Genomic DNA, 21226 nt, shown 5'->3' with positions numbered 1-21226 from the left:
TTCAAAGCTGATATTGATTGATGACCACTATGAGTGGTGTCCAGGCTAGACTACATCCCTAGCAACCAGTACTGGTCTCAAGAGGTGAATTGATTGATGGGTGGTCACACTCGATGACTTGGTTGGTAGTATGCCATCATGTGTTGACAGCAAGGATCATTGCTTGTAATGTTGTAGGTCCACCAGGGATTGGGAAAGGTGGGGGCCATGGGCCATGGGCCATTTTGCACATTAGAAAAAAAATGGCCCATTAAAATTTTGAAGTTTACTATTGATATTCATTGATTGAAATTCAGAAAATGGCTAATGATCCTGAAAATGGCCCATTGTCAAAGTTCTCTATCCCAATCCCAGGGTCCACACAAGATGATTATTATATGAGATGGTTTGATGATGGTTTATGCAACAACACAGAAACTCTATTGTGATAAATGCCAGAATCGTACTATTCCCTTATCTTGATCATATTGCAACAGACTGGAGTTCAGGGTTGATCTCTGGCACAATTTTATGATTTACACATTCTTTGTAGTGTGTCGTTTGTTTATTTTGACAACAGCTAGCAGTCGAGCCACTCATGTTTACTTGTGTGACAAGCCGAAGTAATATTGCTTTGTAAATGTTTGGTATTCAATAGAACTCCCTTGGAGGAGAAACTGAATTTACACATGTATTCAGCTTGTTCTCATATATACTGCTGAATTCAAGGACAGTTTCATATGTACACCTGGTAAAGGTAAAGCACTGTGGATTATTTCATCTAGTTTTATATAAAACAAATATTGAAAACTCTTATTATGTTATGTTCATACCCTTTTGGTTTCTGTCTATTTGGTTTAATATCATCAGGTGTCTGCATGTGTTGTATTGAGTGGTGGTCCGATTAACGGAAATAATCGAAGATTGGTTGCAGTGACTTAATGACCAACCAAATGCTCATGTTTTCTCATAATCAAACACAAACAATTTTGGAACACTTGTTTGCATTAACAATATTTTTCAAAATGTTTGTTTTGTCTGTGTCATTAAAGCTACATTTCATAAGCATTACAAGCTCGTTCCAAGACATGATTGAATTTAGCTAAAAGTCTCCAGGAAATATATGTTCCTAACATACTAGTCATCTTTTAATGATGTGAAATTTGCACATGCATTTTGTGCAATTTGCAAAAGAAAAACCCCAACGATCAGTATGTTTTTTCTTTATTTTTTGGGTGCATTAATAAACATAACAGGAAAATTTGATAAATGATGCTAACCAATTATTTTCGATGATTGATCGGTTGTAATGAACCAATCATCAATTATGAGATTTTAACCAGTTCCCAACACTATGGTGTATTTGTGTTAGAACATGCGCTGTATATTTATCATCATCAGGTATCAGTGTGATCAGACACTTTTCCAATAATCAGATCTCTGTCATTAGTGATTACTACCTGAAAGTTCAGGATATGGAAAAGTAAAGACTGCTGATGATGTTCAGATGTCAGTTCTATGGATTGTCAGTTCCAAAATATTGCCAAGTGCAAGGTAAACAAACAAACAAATAGAGCCAGCCTATCTTTTATCATGTTTATTCCAGGGTCCCAATCCACAAAGCGTTCGTACCGTTACTACCTATCGTATATCATTGCCTTATGAATGACGTAGAGCTACGAACACTTTGTGGATAGGGTCCCTCTGCCCTTATTCTCAAAATGTTCGTAGCCCTTAAAGAATTCTTAACTTTGATCATAGCCAATAGGCTTAAGACGTTTGTAGGGCTATGAATGTTTCTAGAATAGCTTGCCAGGTGTATATTTTCCAGTCAAGACTTGTCAAGGACACGGAATAAGACAAAACAAAAACAACCTCCCATCCTGCAGCTGTATCATCAGTCCTTGTCGTGATGTGTGTTCTATCATATTTGGTAAACTGCTAGCGTACAGCCATTCCTCATAAAATACATCCATATTACTTTAGTTATTGCCCTAAAAATGCTTATTTTTCTTCCAGGGCCACTAAGGGCAGCACACTACATCCCCAATGGACGACAAGGACTATCTCGTGTCCCCTAAGGGGGACCAGCCTTCATCCCCAGAAAAACAGTGGACACACTACCTCCTCAAGGGACAGCTGTTGATTTGAAGTCTGCAGCAGTTGTTGCACATACTCATGCTAAACTCCGCAACAAGGCCAAAAAGAAGCATAAAAAGCATGGAAAAGATCGACCCAAACTTAAGCGCAGGATGTCCCAGTTTGAAAGACGCTACACCGAACTCGCATTAGACAATAAACTTATTCCTGAGAGGAAAAGGATTGATTACGTGTTGGTTCACCCAATTATAGAATCATCTGATGCTAAAGATGTTTCCAAACAGAATGCCCTTAAGATTCATGAGCAGAACCGTAAGATGTTTGAGATGTTGTTGGAGAAAGAAGGCTTCTCCATTCAAAGGGTGACAATCGGGGGGTTGGTGTACGTTAAACTGCACTGCCCTTTTAAGAGACTTTGTGCAGAAGCAGAGAGAGTTAAGCTTCAGATGCCCCTTAAAGATGTAAGTACGAGAATGTCATTATAAATTTTCACCCTTACTGCAGTTCACTTTCAATAAACTGGCCTGTTTTTTGTTGTTGTAGACATTGGTAGATGAAGGCTCTTTTTTAGGGAATCACTTGAGCATAAGTGCATAAATTAGCCTATAGTACAATTAATGAGGATGTTACTGGAAGCAGCTAGTGATATGCTAATTTATTAACACTGTGATCAACTGTCATGTGCCTGTTTCTGTTGTTAGATGTTACCAGTGCGAGGAGTTGACATTGTCATGTGCAACTCAGTAAATCATGAGCTAATTGATGCTCATTATCAGATGTGGAACTTTAGGAGTATCTTTATTGAACTTTCTAGTTCTGCTAAGTGCTTGTTCAATTTCTTTTCATGTTTTAGTGTGGAATTGAGTCCAAAGTCAACGAGAACAAACTATCAGCTTGGATTGAGCGACACTTTGAAACTGATGATGAAGGTACCGACTACAGTCCAGTCATCATCATCATAAACCTTAGAATGATGATATTAGTAAAACTGTGAAAACATAAAGATACTTTAGTGCCATTGATGATGATGATGATGATGATGATGATGATGATGATGATGATGAAGAAGTATGATGATGGTAATGATGTAAGTGATGGTAATGATTGTACTGATGTTTTGTGGTATTGATCGTGATATGATGATGTGATCTTGTAATGATGTGATGTGGTAATGGTGATGATGTTATTTCACAATGACATTTGTGAAGATGTGATGCGATGATGATGTGATATTGTATTGAGGTGTTGTAAAGATGTGATGAGATTATGTGATGTAATATTGATGTGATATGATGATGATGTTGAAGATGATTATGATGTGACATGATATGATAATGAATGTGATCTGATGATGTGATAATGTGATGATGTGATAATGAATGTGATCTGATGATGTGATGATTGTGATCTGATGATGTGATAATGAATGTGATCTGATGATGTGATGATTGTGATCTGATGATGAGATAATGAATGTGATCTGATGATGTGATGATTGTGATCTTATGATGTGATGATTGTGATCTGATGATGTGATGATGGTGGGGATGTGATGATGTGATCTGATGATGATGATGATGATGATGATGATGATGATGATGATGATGATCCTGATGATGTGATGATTGTGGATCTGATGATGATGATGGTGTCGGTGATCTGATGATTGTGATCTGATGATGTGATGATGGTGGTGATCTGATGATGTGATGATGGTGGTGATCTGATGATGTGATGGAGGTGATCTGATGATGTGATGATGATTGTGATCTGATGATGATGATTGTGATCTGATGATGTGATGATGGTGGTGATCTGATGATGATGATGGTGATGATGTGCATGATGTGATGGAATATGATCTGATGATGTTATGGTGATCTGATGATGTGATGTATATGATTGTGATCTGATGATGTGATGATTGTGATCTGATGATGTGATGATGGTGGTGATCTGATGATTGTGATCTGATGGTGGTGATCTGATGATGATGATGGTGGTGATCTGATGATCTGATGATGGATGATTGTGATCTGATGATGTGATGGATGGATCTGATGATGGATGGAAGTGATCCGATGATGTATAATGATTGTGATCTGATGATGTGATGATTGTGATCTGATGATGTGATGATGATGGTGATCTGATGATGTGATGATGGTGGTGATCTGATGATGTGATGGAGGTGATCCGATGATGTTATGGTGGTGATCTGATGATGTGGTGATGATTGTGATCTGATGATGTGATGATTGTGAACTGATGATGTGATGGATGAATGATCTGATGATGTGATGAATGTGATCTGATTATGTGATGATGATGTGATCTGATGATGTGGATGTGATCTGATGATGTGATGATTGTGATCTGATGATGTGATGATGAAGTGATGTGATGATTGTGATCTGATGATGTGATGATTGTGATCTGATGATGTGATGAGTGATCCTGGTGATCTGATGATTGTGATCTGATGATCCGATGATGATGGTGATCTGATGATGTGATGATGATGGTGATCTGATGATGTGATGATGATTGTGATCTGATGATGTGATGATGTTGATCTGATGATGTGATGATGGTGACATGATCTGATGATGTGATGATGGTGGTGGATCTGATGATGTGATGATTGTGATCTGATGATGTGATGGTGGTGTGATCTGATGATGTGTGATGATTGTGATCTGATGATGTGATGATTGTGATCTGATGATGTGATGATGGTGGGTGATCTGATGATTGTGATCTGATGATGGATGATGATGGTGGGTGATCTGATGATGTGGTGATGGTGGTGATCTGATGATGTGATGATTGTGGTGATCTGATGATGTGATGATGATCTGATCTGATGATGTGATGGAGGTGATCTGATGATGTGATGATGATTGATCTGATGATGATGTGATGATTGTGATCTGATGATGTGATGATGGTGATCTGATGATGTGATGGTGGATCTGATGATGTGATGATTGTGATCTGATGATGTGATGATGGTGGTGATCTGATGATGTGGTGATGATTGTGATCTGATGATGTGATGATTGTGATCTGATGATGTGATGATGGTGGTGATCTGATGATTGTGATCTGATGATGATTGATTGAGGTGATCTGATGATGGAGGTGATCTGATGATGGATGGAGGTGATCTGCTGATGTGATGATGGTGATGATCTGATGATTGTGATCTGATGATGTGGTGATGAGACTGGAACCCAGAATGTTTCTTTTACAGTTGACTATGTGAGCACGACCTTTATAATGGACAGAATCCATGTGTTTGAGAATCATGAAGATCCCACCATCTTTTTTCGCCCGACTCTCAGGTCTCTGCTGGTGAGTACTAGATGTTTGACCTGTTCTTGGAATGTCCTATACTGACATCCTATGTTAAAACTCTTTTCTGTTTTACAAGTTCAGTGAAACTCAAAACAAAGTTACATTTCAGGGTGGACTTGCTTGCACACGATAACAAAACAACCAGCCAAATATTTGCCTCTTTCTATAATTGACACTTGAACCTTCTGGTCGTCGATAATGATGATAGGCACATGTATCCCAGCACATTTCTTGGCTCCATTTTTGTTTCTTGTAACAGCCTCTAATTAGAAGATAAAACAGAGTACTCTATCTTTCTAAACCGAACTGTTTTAAAAACCGAACTGTTTGGCCGGCAAGAACACAAAGTGGCGAAGGGGCCTTTTCCTGGAAATCGCTTTGGAATCAGTCCGTTGAGGGACAGGTTGTGTAATGAACAAAATAAGACATTTTCAACAATATAAATGCCTTATTTCAGGAACCAGTAATGCTTGCATTTGTAACAAGTGGCATACAGAAATAAAAAAATACAGTTTATACTGTGAGCAAGTACAATTATTTGATTTATCTCCAAGCGAATTATTGATCCCCCTACTGTATGACAATCGACTAAGCCCAAATTCAAGCCATGAACTTCGCTAAAGTTTAGTAAGCAGCTAACTTTATTCACGAGAAATAATTGTTGATAACCACCCTACTATTCCCAATTTGGAAAAGACCTGACATGCCACGCTTTTATGTGGGATACATGGACAGTGGAAGTGGAAGGACTGGGCATTACGGACGGTGAGGCCGGTCAAGGTTAGGATGTGTGGGCTGGCGTGTGTTGTTGGCGTCACAACACGTACATCTTGACCTGGTTTGAATATACTGCTGCTTTTGCGCTTCTGACGAATTTTTCCAGCTTCGTGAGTTTCTTCACTGGGATTAGGGTCAAGAAAATCTTCTTCAAACTATTATTCTTCTTAAAAACATCAAAGATGCTACTGAGATAGAAATTGCCGATGTCCGTACATGTTTGTTTTTACAAACAATAGGGTCAGAGTTCATTGTATTCATGCGCCGTGAATCGGGTCACTTTCATCACGGGTCTTAAACTGCCATTTTAAGTAATGCGGTTTTGATGAGCTCTCAATGAATCAGAATCAAGTATCACACAATGTCGTGCTAGAATAAACTATTCTGTCTCCAACAAAAACCAACACATTGTTTCACTCCATTTTGTGTCTTGAAACAGGAGCTGATAAACTCTTCTGTCTCCAACAGAAACACTAGGCTGAGACCAGAATATAAAGGTCATTCTCTTACAATGTAAGATATGTATGACCAGCACATTGTGTGTTTTGTAGTGTCACCGGGGCGGTGGGGTAGCCTAGTGGTTAAAGTGCTCGCTAGTCATGCCGAAGACTGGGGTTCGAGTACCCACATGGGTACAGTGTGTGAAGCCAATTCTGGTGTCTCTCGCTGTGATATTGCTGGAATATTGCTAAAAGTGGTGTAAAACTATACTCACTCACTCACTCACTGACTTGTAGTGTCACCACATCCTGATCAACCTGGACATTCGGACTGTGAAGGAGAGAGAGGAGGGGTGGCCGGCCTCCGCGGCCGAGGAGCGGTCATGTATTGACCAGACTCTCACTATGTGTTTCGGGAAGCGAGACAAGGAGACAGAGAGGACCAACACTAAAGTTCTCAAGAAGAAAGGTATGGTATTTTGTTTACTTTAAAAAGAGAGAAATAAAAAAGTTTTCACGTATACATTTCTTTTTCTATTTACAGAAGTTTTCCAGAGATTCCTCCTGGTATGAATGAGATATGAAAATTCCTTATCTTTCAGTTCTGTGGAGCTACTGCTTCCAAAATAGTCCAAACAGGTTTTAATGTAGAAAATACAAAAACGTTGTTATACCCTTTTGATGTTTCCATTTCAACTCATACCAAATAGATATCCTCTCCATTGACTTATTTTCTCTCTCCATTCCTTGAACAACTTGTAGTCAAATGTTTAAATTGCTTTACCTTATTTTTCTGTGACCTCTGTGTTGAAGGTATTCCTAAATATATTGTATGTAATCTTGGTTAGAAGTAACTTTTTGTTACTGTCAAATCTTGATACTATGTCAAAAGTATGTGTTTAGAATTCTCCCATTTGATAAATTAAGTTTGCAAGGCACACATATAATAATTGATCAATACATTAAGCTTTATACTTTACCTTTCTGATTTATAATTGGGTAGAGTTGGTACAATGTAAAATGGCAAACCTTTATTGCAGAAGGTATGAATGCCACAATATATTATATCACGATAATCATGATAATGCAGTTTCTTTAGATTTTTGTATCAGTCACAATCAAATTCTTTTCGTTTTATGCTTTTATGATTCTATGATATGTTGACATTCTGTTTATTTGGAATATGTGATGCATATTATTTATTGTTTGTTTTGCAGAATATTAATTTTCTTTCTTTATAATCCACCCTTTTTTCAGTTAACAAAGAGCTGTTGCCAAAAAGGGGTATTAGTTCAAATTGAAGTATATGTTTAGAGTATTGGTAGTTTTATATACTGAACAAAATAGGTTGTTGATCATGAATATTTTTCAGGATATTTTTATGAAATTGTGTGCAGTCTTCACTTAAAAAAATATCCCCTGAAGTATTCATGATCTGTAACTGTTTTTGTTCGTTAAAGAACGTCTTGTGAAATGTTCTGTGGCCGCTGTGAGTTCTAGCATCAAGTGTTTAGATGTGTTAAATGTTTTAGCTTTATGTACTGTTTTCCTGTTTTAGATGATGAGGTATCAATTCAAAGTAAGAGGAGAACTTTCGGGTTTCGCTTCGTAGTTATTTAACAGTAGTGGTAACAAATGCACATTGTAGATAAAACATATTTACACATGTGTAAGATGTAGAAATTTACAACGGTTAATCAATATCTTTAGGACTTGATTATGAAAGTAACTACAGCTGTTTGCAATTCAAATTAGTTTGGTTTTATGATGAAATACCTTGTTTCTTTTTTTAAATACTTCCATACACAAAAGAATTGTGAAGAAAATGTCCTCAAAATTATTTTTTTAAAGTCAAATGCCCATTTTGAATGGGTAAAATCAGTGTGCGAAATAGTTTCCAAATTTTGCTGGCCAGCCCATGCTAGCTATGCCTGAAAGTTACTAGCCCACAAAATAATTCACTAACCCGAATTTGAATGTAGACACGGGTTTCATCATTAAGCTGTTAATATGATGAACATAAGTGTTTAAACTGGCCCCAACTGGATTTTTACTATCCACAGACTAGTGGGTCAGTGGCTATTTTGCAGACAGGGTAAAATATGCATGTTCAACCAGAAGTTGTCTCCCTTAGCTCTCTGCAGAACAAGCTTGATGACCAGATGCAGTTGTTTCCCTGACTGCAGACTGTGTAGCATTCCTGTTACAAGAATTTGGATCATATGCTTTCAGAGCAAAATCTGCTTGTATTTTTGGATTTCATGTTTGTGAAATATTTCTTACCCAATCCTTACAAGCATAAAAGCTGCAAAAGATCGATGTTTGCTTGTCTGAATAACAGTGTTTCTAAGATAGGTGGTTAAAAAATCTGAAAGAGTTTATCTGACTGCCCTTTGTGTTTGTTCTGTTTTTGATGATATGGTTTTTATTTTGTCATATAGCATAGAGATTATGTTATGCAACATGTTATAAATTGTACAGCTATTCAATTTGTCCTACTTTGTGATATAAAATCGCTCATATGTACAAACCATAATTAAAATATTATCCTCACAGTTAAAACCTGCATAATACCTAAACTGATATAGAAAGAATATTGATTCATTCAATAAGCATGCAGTCACCTCACACCAATACTGTTCTTGCCCCGTGAAGGTCTGGGTTAGAATGAACCTTCAGTAACCCATGCTTGTCGTAAGAGGCGCCTAACTAACGGGATCGGGTGGTCAGGCTCGCTGACTTGGTTCACACATGTCATCGGTTACCCATTGTGCAGATCGATGCTCATGCTGTTGATTACTGGATTGTCTGGTCCAGACTCGATTATTTACAGACCGCCGCCATATAGCTGGAATATTGCTGAGTGCGACGTAAAACTCAACTCACTCACTCACTCAATACTGTACTTGATGCTATGTTGATTTGGTTTTGTCCCCCAACAGGTGAAAATATCCAAGCAACTGAAGAGAGTAAGCGAGGGCATATTCTGATTCATGTAGTTCTGACATACTCTGATGCTTTGTGCTTAATTACAGTTAGAAAACCTTCCAGAACGGCACTCTGTCCTATTATCAACGTGATGTTAGATACGACAAAACAAATCCTCTTCATGACAACAATAATTTAGTCTTTTCCTTATATGAAAGATTCCCCTTGTAGCTATGGTTTTGTTTGTTGAATATGTACTTGTGTATGAAAAACTAAAATTTTGTGACAAAATAAGTAGTTTTTGTTAGGCTCAGAGGCCCGCTATTTGAAGCTGTCATGGCTTTTCAAGGGTATAGCCCCTATTGTGATATGGAAGTACCAGGATCATGGTACTAAACGATCTTTATAAGTACAGGCCCAGGAATTTGTTTTCTCTTGTTTAATTGTCCTTTTTAGAATTTGTTTAGAATTATAGGAGTATGTTTTGTTACTTGTATGATATGTTAGTTTTATTTTTTAATTGTGTAGTTGTTTGTTTTCTCTGCATGCTTTATCAGTGTTTCATAGGCTGTACAGTTAGACCATGCTTTGCCAAGTTACTGACTGGTAGATCAATATAGAAGATGATGCTTTAGTGAAGAATTCCAGGCAGATTTATGTAGGATGAATATATCATGCACCATTTAGCATTCTACTTGAGGCAGAATTCCAAATTTCTAATGTATTGCTGTGTCAATAGTAATGGCAGTGTTGATATAAGTCTATTGCCTGAAGTGCAGATTTAGAAATAATATCTTAACCAAATTATCTTGTGTCACAGTCTATTTTATGAAGCAAGTGATAAATGTGCTAGCGAACTGTACAAACACATAGGTATATGAAATATTATAATGAAGGATCTTCCCATAAGCTTTAGGATTCAGAAATTGAAAAGTGTAATACCAGTCCCAATATATTGGAAGGGGTCAGACTTTCTAAATTACTACTGCTCATTTTGTACCTGATGAAATGACATTCACTCTGTTCACAGATGGATCAGAAGTATTTCTGTTGTTGGAACACTTTAATTCCAAATTGCTCAGTGCAACATTTCGAGGCTCACACACACTTTTCTGTCCCTATCAGAGATGGGTAAAATCTCGCCTGTCTCCATGGATACTCCACAGCAGGGTACCTGTTAGGAAAGGGAGCAATGTTTGGATTGGGTGGACGTTGGCATGAGTATGATCACTACAGGGACAACCATGGGGACATTTCATGGGTAAAATCTCGCCTGTCTCCATGGAGACTCCACAGCAGGGTACCTGCCTGTCTCTATGGAGGATAGGGGAGCAATGTTTGGATTGGGTGGATGTTGGCATGAGTATGATCACTACAGGGACAACCATGGGGACATTTCATCGGTAAAATCTCGCCTGTCTCCATGGAGACTCCACAGCAGGGTACCTGTTAGGATAGGGAGCAATGTTTGGATTGGGTGGACGTTGGCATGAGTATGATCACTACAGGGACAACCATGGGGACATTTCATGGGTAAAATCTCGCCTGTCTCCATGGAGACTCCACAGCAGGGTACCTGTTAGGATAGGGAGCAATGTTTGGATTGGGTGGACGTTGGCATGAGTATGATCACTACAGGGACAACCATGGGGACATTTCATGGGTAAAATCTCGCCTGTCTCCATGGAGACTCCACAGCAGGGTACCTGTTAGGATAGGGAGCAATGTTTGGATTGGGTGGACGTTGGCATGAGTATGATCACTACAGGGACAACCATGGGGACATTTCATTGGTAAAAACTCGCCTGTCTCCATGGAGACTCCACAGCAGGGTACCTGTTAGGATAGGGAGCAATGTTTGGATTGGGTGGACGTTGGCATGAGTATGATCACTACAGGGACAACCATGGGGACATTTCATGGGTAAAATCTGCCTCAGGAACGTTTGCTCCGTTATGACAGAATTGACACCGTACAGGTGAGATGTTCAATTTAGACAAGGAACATACAGAAAAACTAAAAGTGCCATGAAAATGGGAACATGTTCAGATTTACTTGTGTGAAAAACTGAAACAACAACAGAAATGTAGTTAACCCTTATAATCTGTCCACCAAACAGTACATAAATCTACATTACTTACAACACATAGAAAGGGTTAATTGATTTGTTTGAGTGTGTTTGCATAATGCCAGCAAGATTTGATGCATGTTCGTACATGCCTGTCCCTGTCACTATGCAGATATTGTTTGGTGGTCTGCTACCTCATATCACATAGTTCTGTGGAAAAAAATCTTGATTAAGGATGTCATAGATTTTACCCCTGTTTAATGGATGGCTATTCAGTTTTGCCATGTTTGCTGAAAAAATCATAGCCAAATATGGCATTGTTTGTATGACGTAGTTGACAATTGTTTGTTGATTAAATACATGTTTTTGTTAGCTCACCCCAGCTTGGTTTATATTTCTGCTTAGTATTTTTATATCATCATATCAGCTGTTTATTCAGTTTTCCACAGGAGTCAAAGTAATTGGCATTATCAGGAGATGGGGATAGTGGGTTTTCAAAGTAGAACCTGTAGATTACATTGCATAAAGACTCTGCCGTAGTAAATAGAATTTGGAACTGAATATGCAGTGTGAGGTTTTAAATGTTAAATATTGCATTGTTAAATCTAAAGGTAATCTAGCTCTACATTCTAAACAGTATGTTTGTCTCCATTCTACCATGACAAATTGAACATTCTGGTGTCAGCAAAGATATTGTGTGAAGTAGAGTGTGTTTAGTCCAAGGTTTTGAGTGGGAGCAAGTTAATGCTCATCACATACCGCACGTGCATTTGTTTCACTGTTCCAACTACTGTGCATACCCCCTTGTAATACAAACCAATAATAGCGATTTGAAACTATGATCGTTTGTTAAACAACTTTTATCCTAAGTTGAATAAAATTCTGAGATTTTAATGTTCATTTGGCAAGGTACAGTTATGAGGGTTCGCAATCTTAATTTCACTTTATTTGACTTACATTTTTGGTTAAAATGAAATTCATCGGTACCTTTTCACTGCAACAGACTATAGGTCATAAGGAAGTATTTAGTATTAGGGATTTCTTAAGAAACTAATCAAACTGGCAAAGTTTGGTTGTGCAATGATGTCAGGTCACATGATGTCACTCAGTATGATACAAGATGAGATGCTGCAAATGAAAATTGATGAGTGCCAAATTTCATGCTCTCTATTTTTCCTAAAATATATTATCATTTGATGCTGTGTTTTCTGCCCAAAAGACACATACATTGAACTGCATAGTAACTGCAAATCTTCATTTTGTAGCCTGTTTTGAAACTTTTGATTGACCAATTCAAATCAGTTTGAATTTATTAGCAATTAGTAGAATTGATATTAAATATCATGACATATACATGTTTCTTTAACTATCCAACAGAAACTGAATGTATCACAATGATCATGATTTTTCTAATGAAGTCCCCCACAATTTTGACATTGCCCTTTGAGGTATCAAAAGTTTATATTCTGTCTGGTAGCAGTGTGGTATTCTTTGCTAATCAAGTTGTACAATATGGCTCAACATATCTTAGACTGTAGGCAGATGCAAGACACTAGCTCTCAGTGATGACTTAACCATTACAGTTGTGGTTCTGATGGCACCAAATCAGCACCGCTGATGTGACTGAGACTATGTGGACCCTGACCTACAGTGTATAGAAAGTTAAAAGTATGTTACACCATGGACTATAAGTAGATATTAAATGTCCATGGTTATACAGGATTTAACTACAATTGTGCTGCACGTAAGAGTTACCTGCCCTTGCTGTTTTGTGAAAGCAGAAATGAGCTCATTAATATGTAGGGAAGACATTAATATCATCAGAAATGGACAGAACTCTAATGTAGACAAGAATGGTAGTGTTGCTTCAGGAATGGAACTTACTGTTGCTGCATAATCAACCCTTGTAGATCAACCAAGTGTAGCTGATAATTAACCATAGTTTTAACTTACATTTGTGTTTGCCAGTATCATTGACCTTAGTGTATTAGCTCGTATTTTTAGTTAAAACTAATCATTGTCATTTTACATTTTATTCTTTTAGCAAAAGATATTTCTACACACATTCCAGGTATTTGTCAGTGTGTGTGCTTAGTACTACAGCTTGCTAATTTACTAATAATCTTTGAATGAATACGTTATTATAATGGGAATATGTTGTGAAAGAAATTATCATTGTGAAGAATGAGAGACAATTCCATGCCTTCATCATGCTAAAAAATAATGTACATAATTATAATAACAATAATACAATGGCTGTGAGAATTGTGATAATCTTACTGCTCCGATTGAATATTTCAATTGGGGAAAAAGCTAAGGATGGGAATAAAGTGTTTGTTTGTGGCCAAACACCAATCCAACTCAAATGTTACCTATGATTATTAGACTGGCATTATTTGGAGCAATTATTTTGACTGATTATTCAAGTTGGCAAATGTTTGTGTGTATGTATATCTGTAAAATGGATGTATGAAGCACTTTAATGAACAGTACATCCCAGATGGGCATTCATCTGGGGAACCTACTTTCACAAGTGTCAGTAATTAATGATTTTTTACTATTGTTTTGGCACTTGCAAAGCAACCCTTAGCAACAGGACATCATCTTAGTGCATTGTTGCAAATAATTGAAGGTTTGTGTCTGTTGTGATTAATCCAGAACGTCCTGTGCTACTTTCTGGTTCAGAACTTGCAAATTAATTCATTCAGACAAAGGATAATCAATAATTTCTCAATCACATTGTGCTTCTAACCATAGGGAATTACTTTGATCTATCTAGTTTGAAGCCCAGTGGACTTTTTTGTATATTGTTTGGGAGTCCATGACATGAATACAACTATATCTTAATACATTACTACACCTTCTAGCATCTCTAGGACTTGCAATGTCAAGTATTTGTATTCATTCATCATCTGTGAGAAGGCATTAGTTTGTATTGGAAAATCACTGTTAATTTGTTGAAAGTATCAAAACAATATTGGCACTTTCCCCTTGCAGTGTTGGAGTTTGGAATAACATTCATATGGTACATCTCAAGATAATCAAGATAATAGCTTCAGTGTTTTATGGCTTTGACATAGACGTGTAAAATCTGTTTTAACTTTTCACGTTTTGTCACTAAACTGTCTATAGGTGTACATGGAAATATGCTTCTGCAAAACATTGTTTGTTTGTGCTTTCTGATGATTGTATGTTAAGTGACAAGTGCTTTCAACTGACTGAAATTGTATGGAAATGTTTTTTAGCTTTTTTTACTGACATTAATCCTGGAGTAGCTAATCCTGTAAAGTCTAACACAGCTGGGTTCTACTGCTAACTGTAGTTACATGATTGTAGGTCATGAACCTGATTGTAGGTCATGAACCTGAATGTAGGTCATGAACCCGTAGGTCATGAACCTGATTGTAGGTTATGAACCTGAATGTAGGTCATGAACCTGATTGTAGGTTATGAACCTGAATGTAGGTCATGAACCTGAGTGTAGGTTATGAACCTGATTGTAGGTCATGAACCTGATTGTAGGTTATGAACCTGAATGTAGGTCATGAACCTGATTGTGGTGGTCATGAACCTGAGTGTAGGTCATGAACCTGATTATAGTCATGAACCTGATTGTAGGTTATGAACCTGAATGAACCCATTGGTTATGAACCTGATTGTGGGTCATGAACCTGATTGTAAGTCATGAACCTGAGTGTAGGTCATGAACCTGAGTAAGTTGAACCTGATTGTGGGTCTGCCTGAATGGATCATGAACCCGTGAATGATCATGAACTCATTGTGGGTCATGAACCTGGAGGTCATGAAGGTGCCCAATGGATGCTCATGCTTGATGGAATGTGTGAGTGTGTGTGTGTGTGTGTGTCTGTGTGAGAGAGAGAGAGAGAGAGAGAGAGAGAGAGTGTGAGAGAGTGTGTGAGTGAGTGTGTGTGTGTGTGTGTGTGTGTGTGTGTGTGTGTTACTCTGAAGATGTTAAGAAACAGCTAGGTGCCATTGTAGAAAGCAACCTTACACTGTCGTAAGTCCATCTCAAGCCATATGAAAAAATAGGGTCTTCTTTAAACATTACACAGATTAACTATGTTAAGTCATTGGGTGTTTCTTTAACTTATTTTCTGTGACATGTCACAGAGGAAATTTGTTGCCATATGAACCAGGACATAGTTGTGGTCCAACTGAAGAGGTGCTATTTTGCTGTGGTTCCCATTTGCTTGCTTGAATCTTAATCGTTGTGGGAGTTTGGGACCTTGTGTTGGTGGGGGATGTATTGTATGTATGACGCCCGAGTCAAAGAATTTTCTTTAACATTTTTCTAGAAGCAATATGGATCGTTTCTTCTCATTAAAATCAGATCTTTTGCTCCATTTGATGAATTTTGTTTGTGAATTTCTGATCATATCATATGATCATATCTCCATAGGAGGTTGCATCCAGTGAGTTTGCAGCATATCTGAGATGAAGCTTCTAAATTTTCAGTATCGATGAGCCCATTTGAATTCTGTATCTTGAAAACAAACTCTAATGACAAGTTCAGAAAGAAGCTAAATATGTCAATATTTAATACACCATGTTGCTTTTGAGTGGCATCTACACCTAAAGTAGATTTCCACCATGTTTGTATTTGGTGTGGGTTTTCTTTTGTACAAACATTCATTTCTAGATTGAACCAAAATGTTTTTAAAAACGTCCACTGTGATATAAAATCTGATTTTAATGCCATTTTATCCATCTCTAGTTCCCGCGCACTATTTGTGGCAACACACTCAGCATAAGGCTGTAGCAGTGTTTAGTTCAGACTTAGTTACTTAAACATGGTCGTGATATACCGTACTTCCAGTAATAAGCGCCGGAGGTAAAGCAGTGGTTTAAGAAATAAGCACCAGCTCTCTAATAAGCGCTGGGTACGTTTTTTATAAATGTAATTCCTTTGATCCAAACATAGATTTATAAAGGAATGGTCCCTAACTTAAACATGACTCTCACTAACAATTAATTACGGTACACCCAGTAAGTGCAAAAGGCACCAGGTATCCAATACACACCGAGCCTCTAATAAGGTGTCTGGAAGTCAGGGTGCTTATTAGAAGAAATATGGTAGTTGCCATGTTGTTGACTGCAACATGAAAAAGAATAACCTATTCTTGAACGACATTCTGTATCATTTATACAAGTTAACACAAATTCAACTTATTCCATAGATACACTAAGGAGAAATAGACCTATCATTTTTATCACACATCATGGTTGAACTTAAGCAGAACGTATCTGCTAGTATATGTACAACAATGGGTATACTTGATACATAACATTGTGTATAATCATCAGGTCTTCCCTACCTTCTGATGAAGAAGAGTTACACAGATGCCTACATCCTTCATGAAGATTCCATCAAGCGGGCGAAGAAGGAGTCGATTGATGGACTCTTCTACCCCGAAACGAAGGAGGAGGAGGATAAAATGAAGGTGGAAATGCCGATATCCCAGCTCACTGATCCAAGGAAGGATATGGATGAGACATGGACCAAGTTCTTTAAGTTCCAGCCTCTGTGGAAAATCAGAAACTATTTTGGGGAAAAAATTGCATTTTACTTTGCATGGTCTGGCATGCTGATGACTACGTTGTGGATCCCCACCCTCTTTGGATTAGGCATCTTCGTGTATGGATTGGTCTTAAGGTAAGTGTTTCAAAAAGTTTAAAATTATTATAACAAAATCTTTTTACTGATTCAGATTACTCGACATGCATTGATATGCATCAGCTTTAATGTTGTGTTAGCCACAACATGATGTACAGTGATTACACAATGCCATTTAGAAAGTGGGCAAATGTAACATATGTTATATTTGGGATTACACTTTCTTAGTAAAGTACAGATTCTAGTACTTTTGTTGGGTTGAGTCCCATCCGGGATTAGAACCCACACCCTCAGAGTCAGGCACCTAATCGCCAGCACACAAAGTCAGCCGCTAACCTGCTCAGCCACCGTGACTTCCGGCGACTCTGAGGGTGTGGGTTCTAATCCCGGATGGGACTCAACCCAACTAAACTACAAGAATCTGTACTTTACTAAGAAAGTGTAATCCCAAATATAACAAATGTTATGATTTTCAGTGTATTTCGCACTACACAAGCTGTCAATTTGAGTGATTTATTCATACATGACTAGGCTGTATGGACACTTATTAGCACTTGATAAGACTAATCCAGAAATCTTTTCACAGGATATAGATTTGTACTGTCAAAGTAAAATATCTTGTCATCGGTGTTATCGGTGCAATAAAGCAATCTGATAAACTTGGTATCCAAATCTGATAAATATGCAAATTAGGTCAATACACAAATTACAAATTTTCTGTTGAAAACTGCCAGAGTTTGTTGTTCTTTTTAAACAGAAAGATCTTATTTTAAGCAAGAGGTATGTTTGCACTATATTAGTGGCTAGTCACAGCGATATGCTTCCGTCATGAACGACCTTCACCTTGGTTAACAGCTAAGAATTCTTATACAAATGCTCGATTCTCTTTATATAAATTCACGTACGATTTGCTTCATTTTTAGAGCAATTTTAAGAATGACATTATATGATAAAGAGATTTTTAACCTTGTGTGTTTCCGTATCATTAATATCATATATTAGGAATAAAAATTATGTATTATGCTTGCCAAATGCTCGCATAATAACATTGTTTTTCCTAATATAGGATATTATTGATACGGAAACACACGAGGTTAATAACCTGTATTTATTTTAATGAGATTGCAGCGATGTCATTTTGAATAAGCCATGGACATTCATAAAGAACTAGTTTGTATGGACTCACAGTAATTGGTAGTATAGATCCAGACAACCTTTCATACCATGTAAGAGATTTATCCTATCATAGTAAATGTGTGATTGTAGTGAGATTGCAGATATCATTTTGAATACCCCATGGACTTTGACATTTTACATTATTTAAACTACCAAAGTATTGCTTAGTTGCCACCCTAGTCTGTCTCACAGTCCCTGAACCACAATATATTCCCTACTGCCTAGCCTTCCCTGCAATGTAAAGAACAAACTAAAGCAAGTCTAGATTCCCTCAGGTTTTTCATCTGACTGGGGCTCCTTTTCAATTTAAATGGGTTTATTTATTACTATCAAATTTATATATATTCAGAGACTAAGCGTTAGTCTATCGCCACCCTAACTTCATATGTTAATTGCTTGTCTCAGTATAAGTGAAGACAATGTAGGCCTTGTAAGGCAGCTATGTTGCCAGAATTTTTACCATTCCGTCTATGACCTGTTCCACAAACTATGACATAAGCACTGGTCACACAATAAACAAATTTAGCAGTCAGTCAGAGTAATAAGCTGACCTTTAGAATTTTAGAAACTTTTCTTAGTAATAGTTAGTAATATTTTGAACAGAATTTGAAGACTATTTAAGAATTAATTGGTTTTAATGTTGGTAGTTATTAACAATGCTTTCTTACTCTTCTGTACCCTAAATCTCTCATATTTTCAGCATTAGTAAAAACGAAAGCAGTCAGACTCCAAACAACGCTACACTAGTGGAAGAGTGAGTATATACTTGATCTTCAGGATCTTCAGTGTCCGGAGTTGCCCTTGACAGTCAAAATACTTCCTTCCAACACTTAATCTACTGTTGATCTAAATCCACTTGTAGTAGCTCTTTGGAAGGGATTCTTGACAGTCAGACATCAATATCAGGCCATACTCCCTTATTTATGTAGCGTGTATCATTACCATAGATAAGCCGATCTCACAGATAAGCGAAGTCCTAACTTGACCCTTAAGATCTGTATCAAAATGCTATGTCCTGTACATAAGCCGACCTACCAAACTTTGTTCATCTTCTTGTTGTGGTCAGTCATCGGAATTAGAGCATCAACAAGGCCTGAATGAGCTCTTGACAAGAGCTGTAAGAAATAATATTTTTTTCTGTTGATCATCAATTATGTTTTTTAACCAGTTTCCAATTCTGCAGAAGTATCAGTGGCACAGTAACTGTACATGGTGTTAAATGTTGACGTGTGTCTTTGTTTCAGACTAAAGTCGAAGGTGACGGATGTGCTGAACGTTATTAAGCAGGCCTTTGACAATGATGTGACTCCATTTTTTGCCCTCATCATATGCTTGTGGGGTAAGGCTTTCTGTAGTGAGGAAGTTTAGTTTTGCGCCACACTCTGCAATTTTCTAGCTATATGGCGGCGGTCTGTAAATAATCGAGTCTGGACCAGACAATCCAGTGGTCAACAACATGAGCATCGATCTACACAACTGGGATACAATGATGACTTGTGTCAACCAAGTCAGGGAGCCTGACCACACGATCCCATTAGTCACCTTTTATGACAAGCATTCTAACCCGGATCTTCATGGGTAAGACCCACATGGGTACAATGTGTGAAGCCCATTTCTGGTGTCCCCCGCCGTGATGTTGCTGGAATATTGCTAAAAGCGGCGTTTAACCAAACTCAGTATGTCAGTCAGTTATGGGTAAGAGCTTTCTGTAGACTAACTTGACTTGTAATATTGTATCTGTGATTCTTCATGTTCTGTCTGGCTTGCTGGTAGTCCTGTTGTTAATATATACCCAATGGTTTGCCAGTTAAAACAAGGATGCTGGTCTAAAAAGTACTCAATGGAGCTGTAGATTATCTTTCCGTGCATCAGTAAATTCGTCCATGACTCAGAATTTTTAAATGGATGCAAGTAATGTACATTCGTCTCCTGAAACTGAAAATATATCTACTCTGATGAGAAAAACAATTGAACATAATCAAACACAAATATAATCCAACACAATCAAACACAAATACAAACACAATCAAGTGTAAAGTATCCAGATTTTGTTTTCTCAATCACTGAGTTGCAATTCTAACAAAGGAATACCCACAAAGCATTGCACCCTGGTACCTGGTGCTGGTACCCTAAGACACTAATTCAATGTATTTGATGTAATTTTATTCAAGACATACTAGTATTGTTCTCTGAAAAGCATGGAATTTGGAAGAAGGAACTCGACAGTTTTTCTTGACCCCTATTTCTGACATGTGACATTTATTTCTGTTGCTAGGTACAGTGTTTCTGGAGTTGTGGAAGAGGAAGGTGGCCCGTCTTGCCTACGAGTGGGATGTTGATGACTTTGAAGCGTCGGAGCCAGATCGGCCCCAGTTCTTCGGCACTACAGTCAAACCTGTGAGTATTTCATGGAATGTCTGAAGTTGTAAGATCTTGTAAGTAACATACTGTAAGCATTGTAAACTTTGCTGGTACTAACAATATTCTACAAGTGTATTTGATTGCTCTCTAGAAATTGTGGAAATACATGTAGAGAACTTGTGAGCTGAAAACTGTTTATGCAATTATTTATGATATATTTTATGCAACTGACACCTGCTTTTAGTATATCTATTTCAGATATATATTAGTCTACTGTAGTTTGTTGCATTCCCTTAAAGTTAAGCGTTTCCTTGCTACTGGGGCGACATAAAGATGAAGGTCACTTGACTTTACTCTGCAGAGTTATTTCCCTTGCACATACAAGGATCCATACACTTCTAT

General features: G+C 37.6%; 1 protein-coding gene across 1 annotated transcript in view; it reads left to right on the top strand.

Annotated features, from left to right (window-relative positions):
* Window positions 1-21226, top strand: part of LOC124270738 (anoctamin-5-like) — a 44434-nt gene that overhangs the window by 6316 nt on the left and 16892 nt on the right. The window contains 10 exon segments of the mRNA XM_046705780.1: window positions 1999-2540; window positions 2933-3008; window positions 5336-5436; window positions 6954-7125; window positions 8215-8235; window positions 13697-13723; window positions 16978-17326; window positions 19164-19217; window positions 19708-19802; window positions 20739-20860. Coding sequence (XP_046561736.1) covers window positions 2232-2540; window positions 2933-3008; window positions 5336-5436; window positions 6954-7125; window positions 8215-8235; window positions 13697-13723; window positions 16978-17326; window positions 19164-19217; window positions 19708-19802; window positions 20739-20860 — 1326 coding nt within the window. The 5' untranslated portion in view covers window positions 1999-2231.

Source organism: Haliotis rubra, unplaced genomic scaffold (genome assembly GCF_003918875.1).
Source record: "Haliotis rubra isolate DU_JTF1 unplaced genomic scaffold, ASM391887v1 Scf1020, whole genome shotgun sequence".
NCBI classification, from domain to species: domain Eukaryota; kingdom Metazoa; phylum Mollusca; class Gastropoda; order Lepetellida; family Haliotidae; genus Haliotis; species Haliotis rubra.
This window is presented reverse-complemented; position numbering and strand designations above follow the sequence as displayed.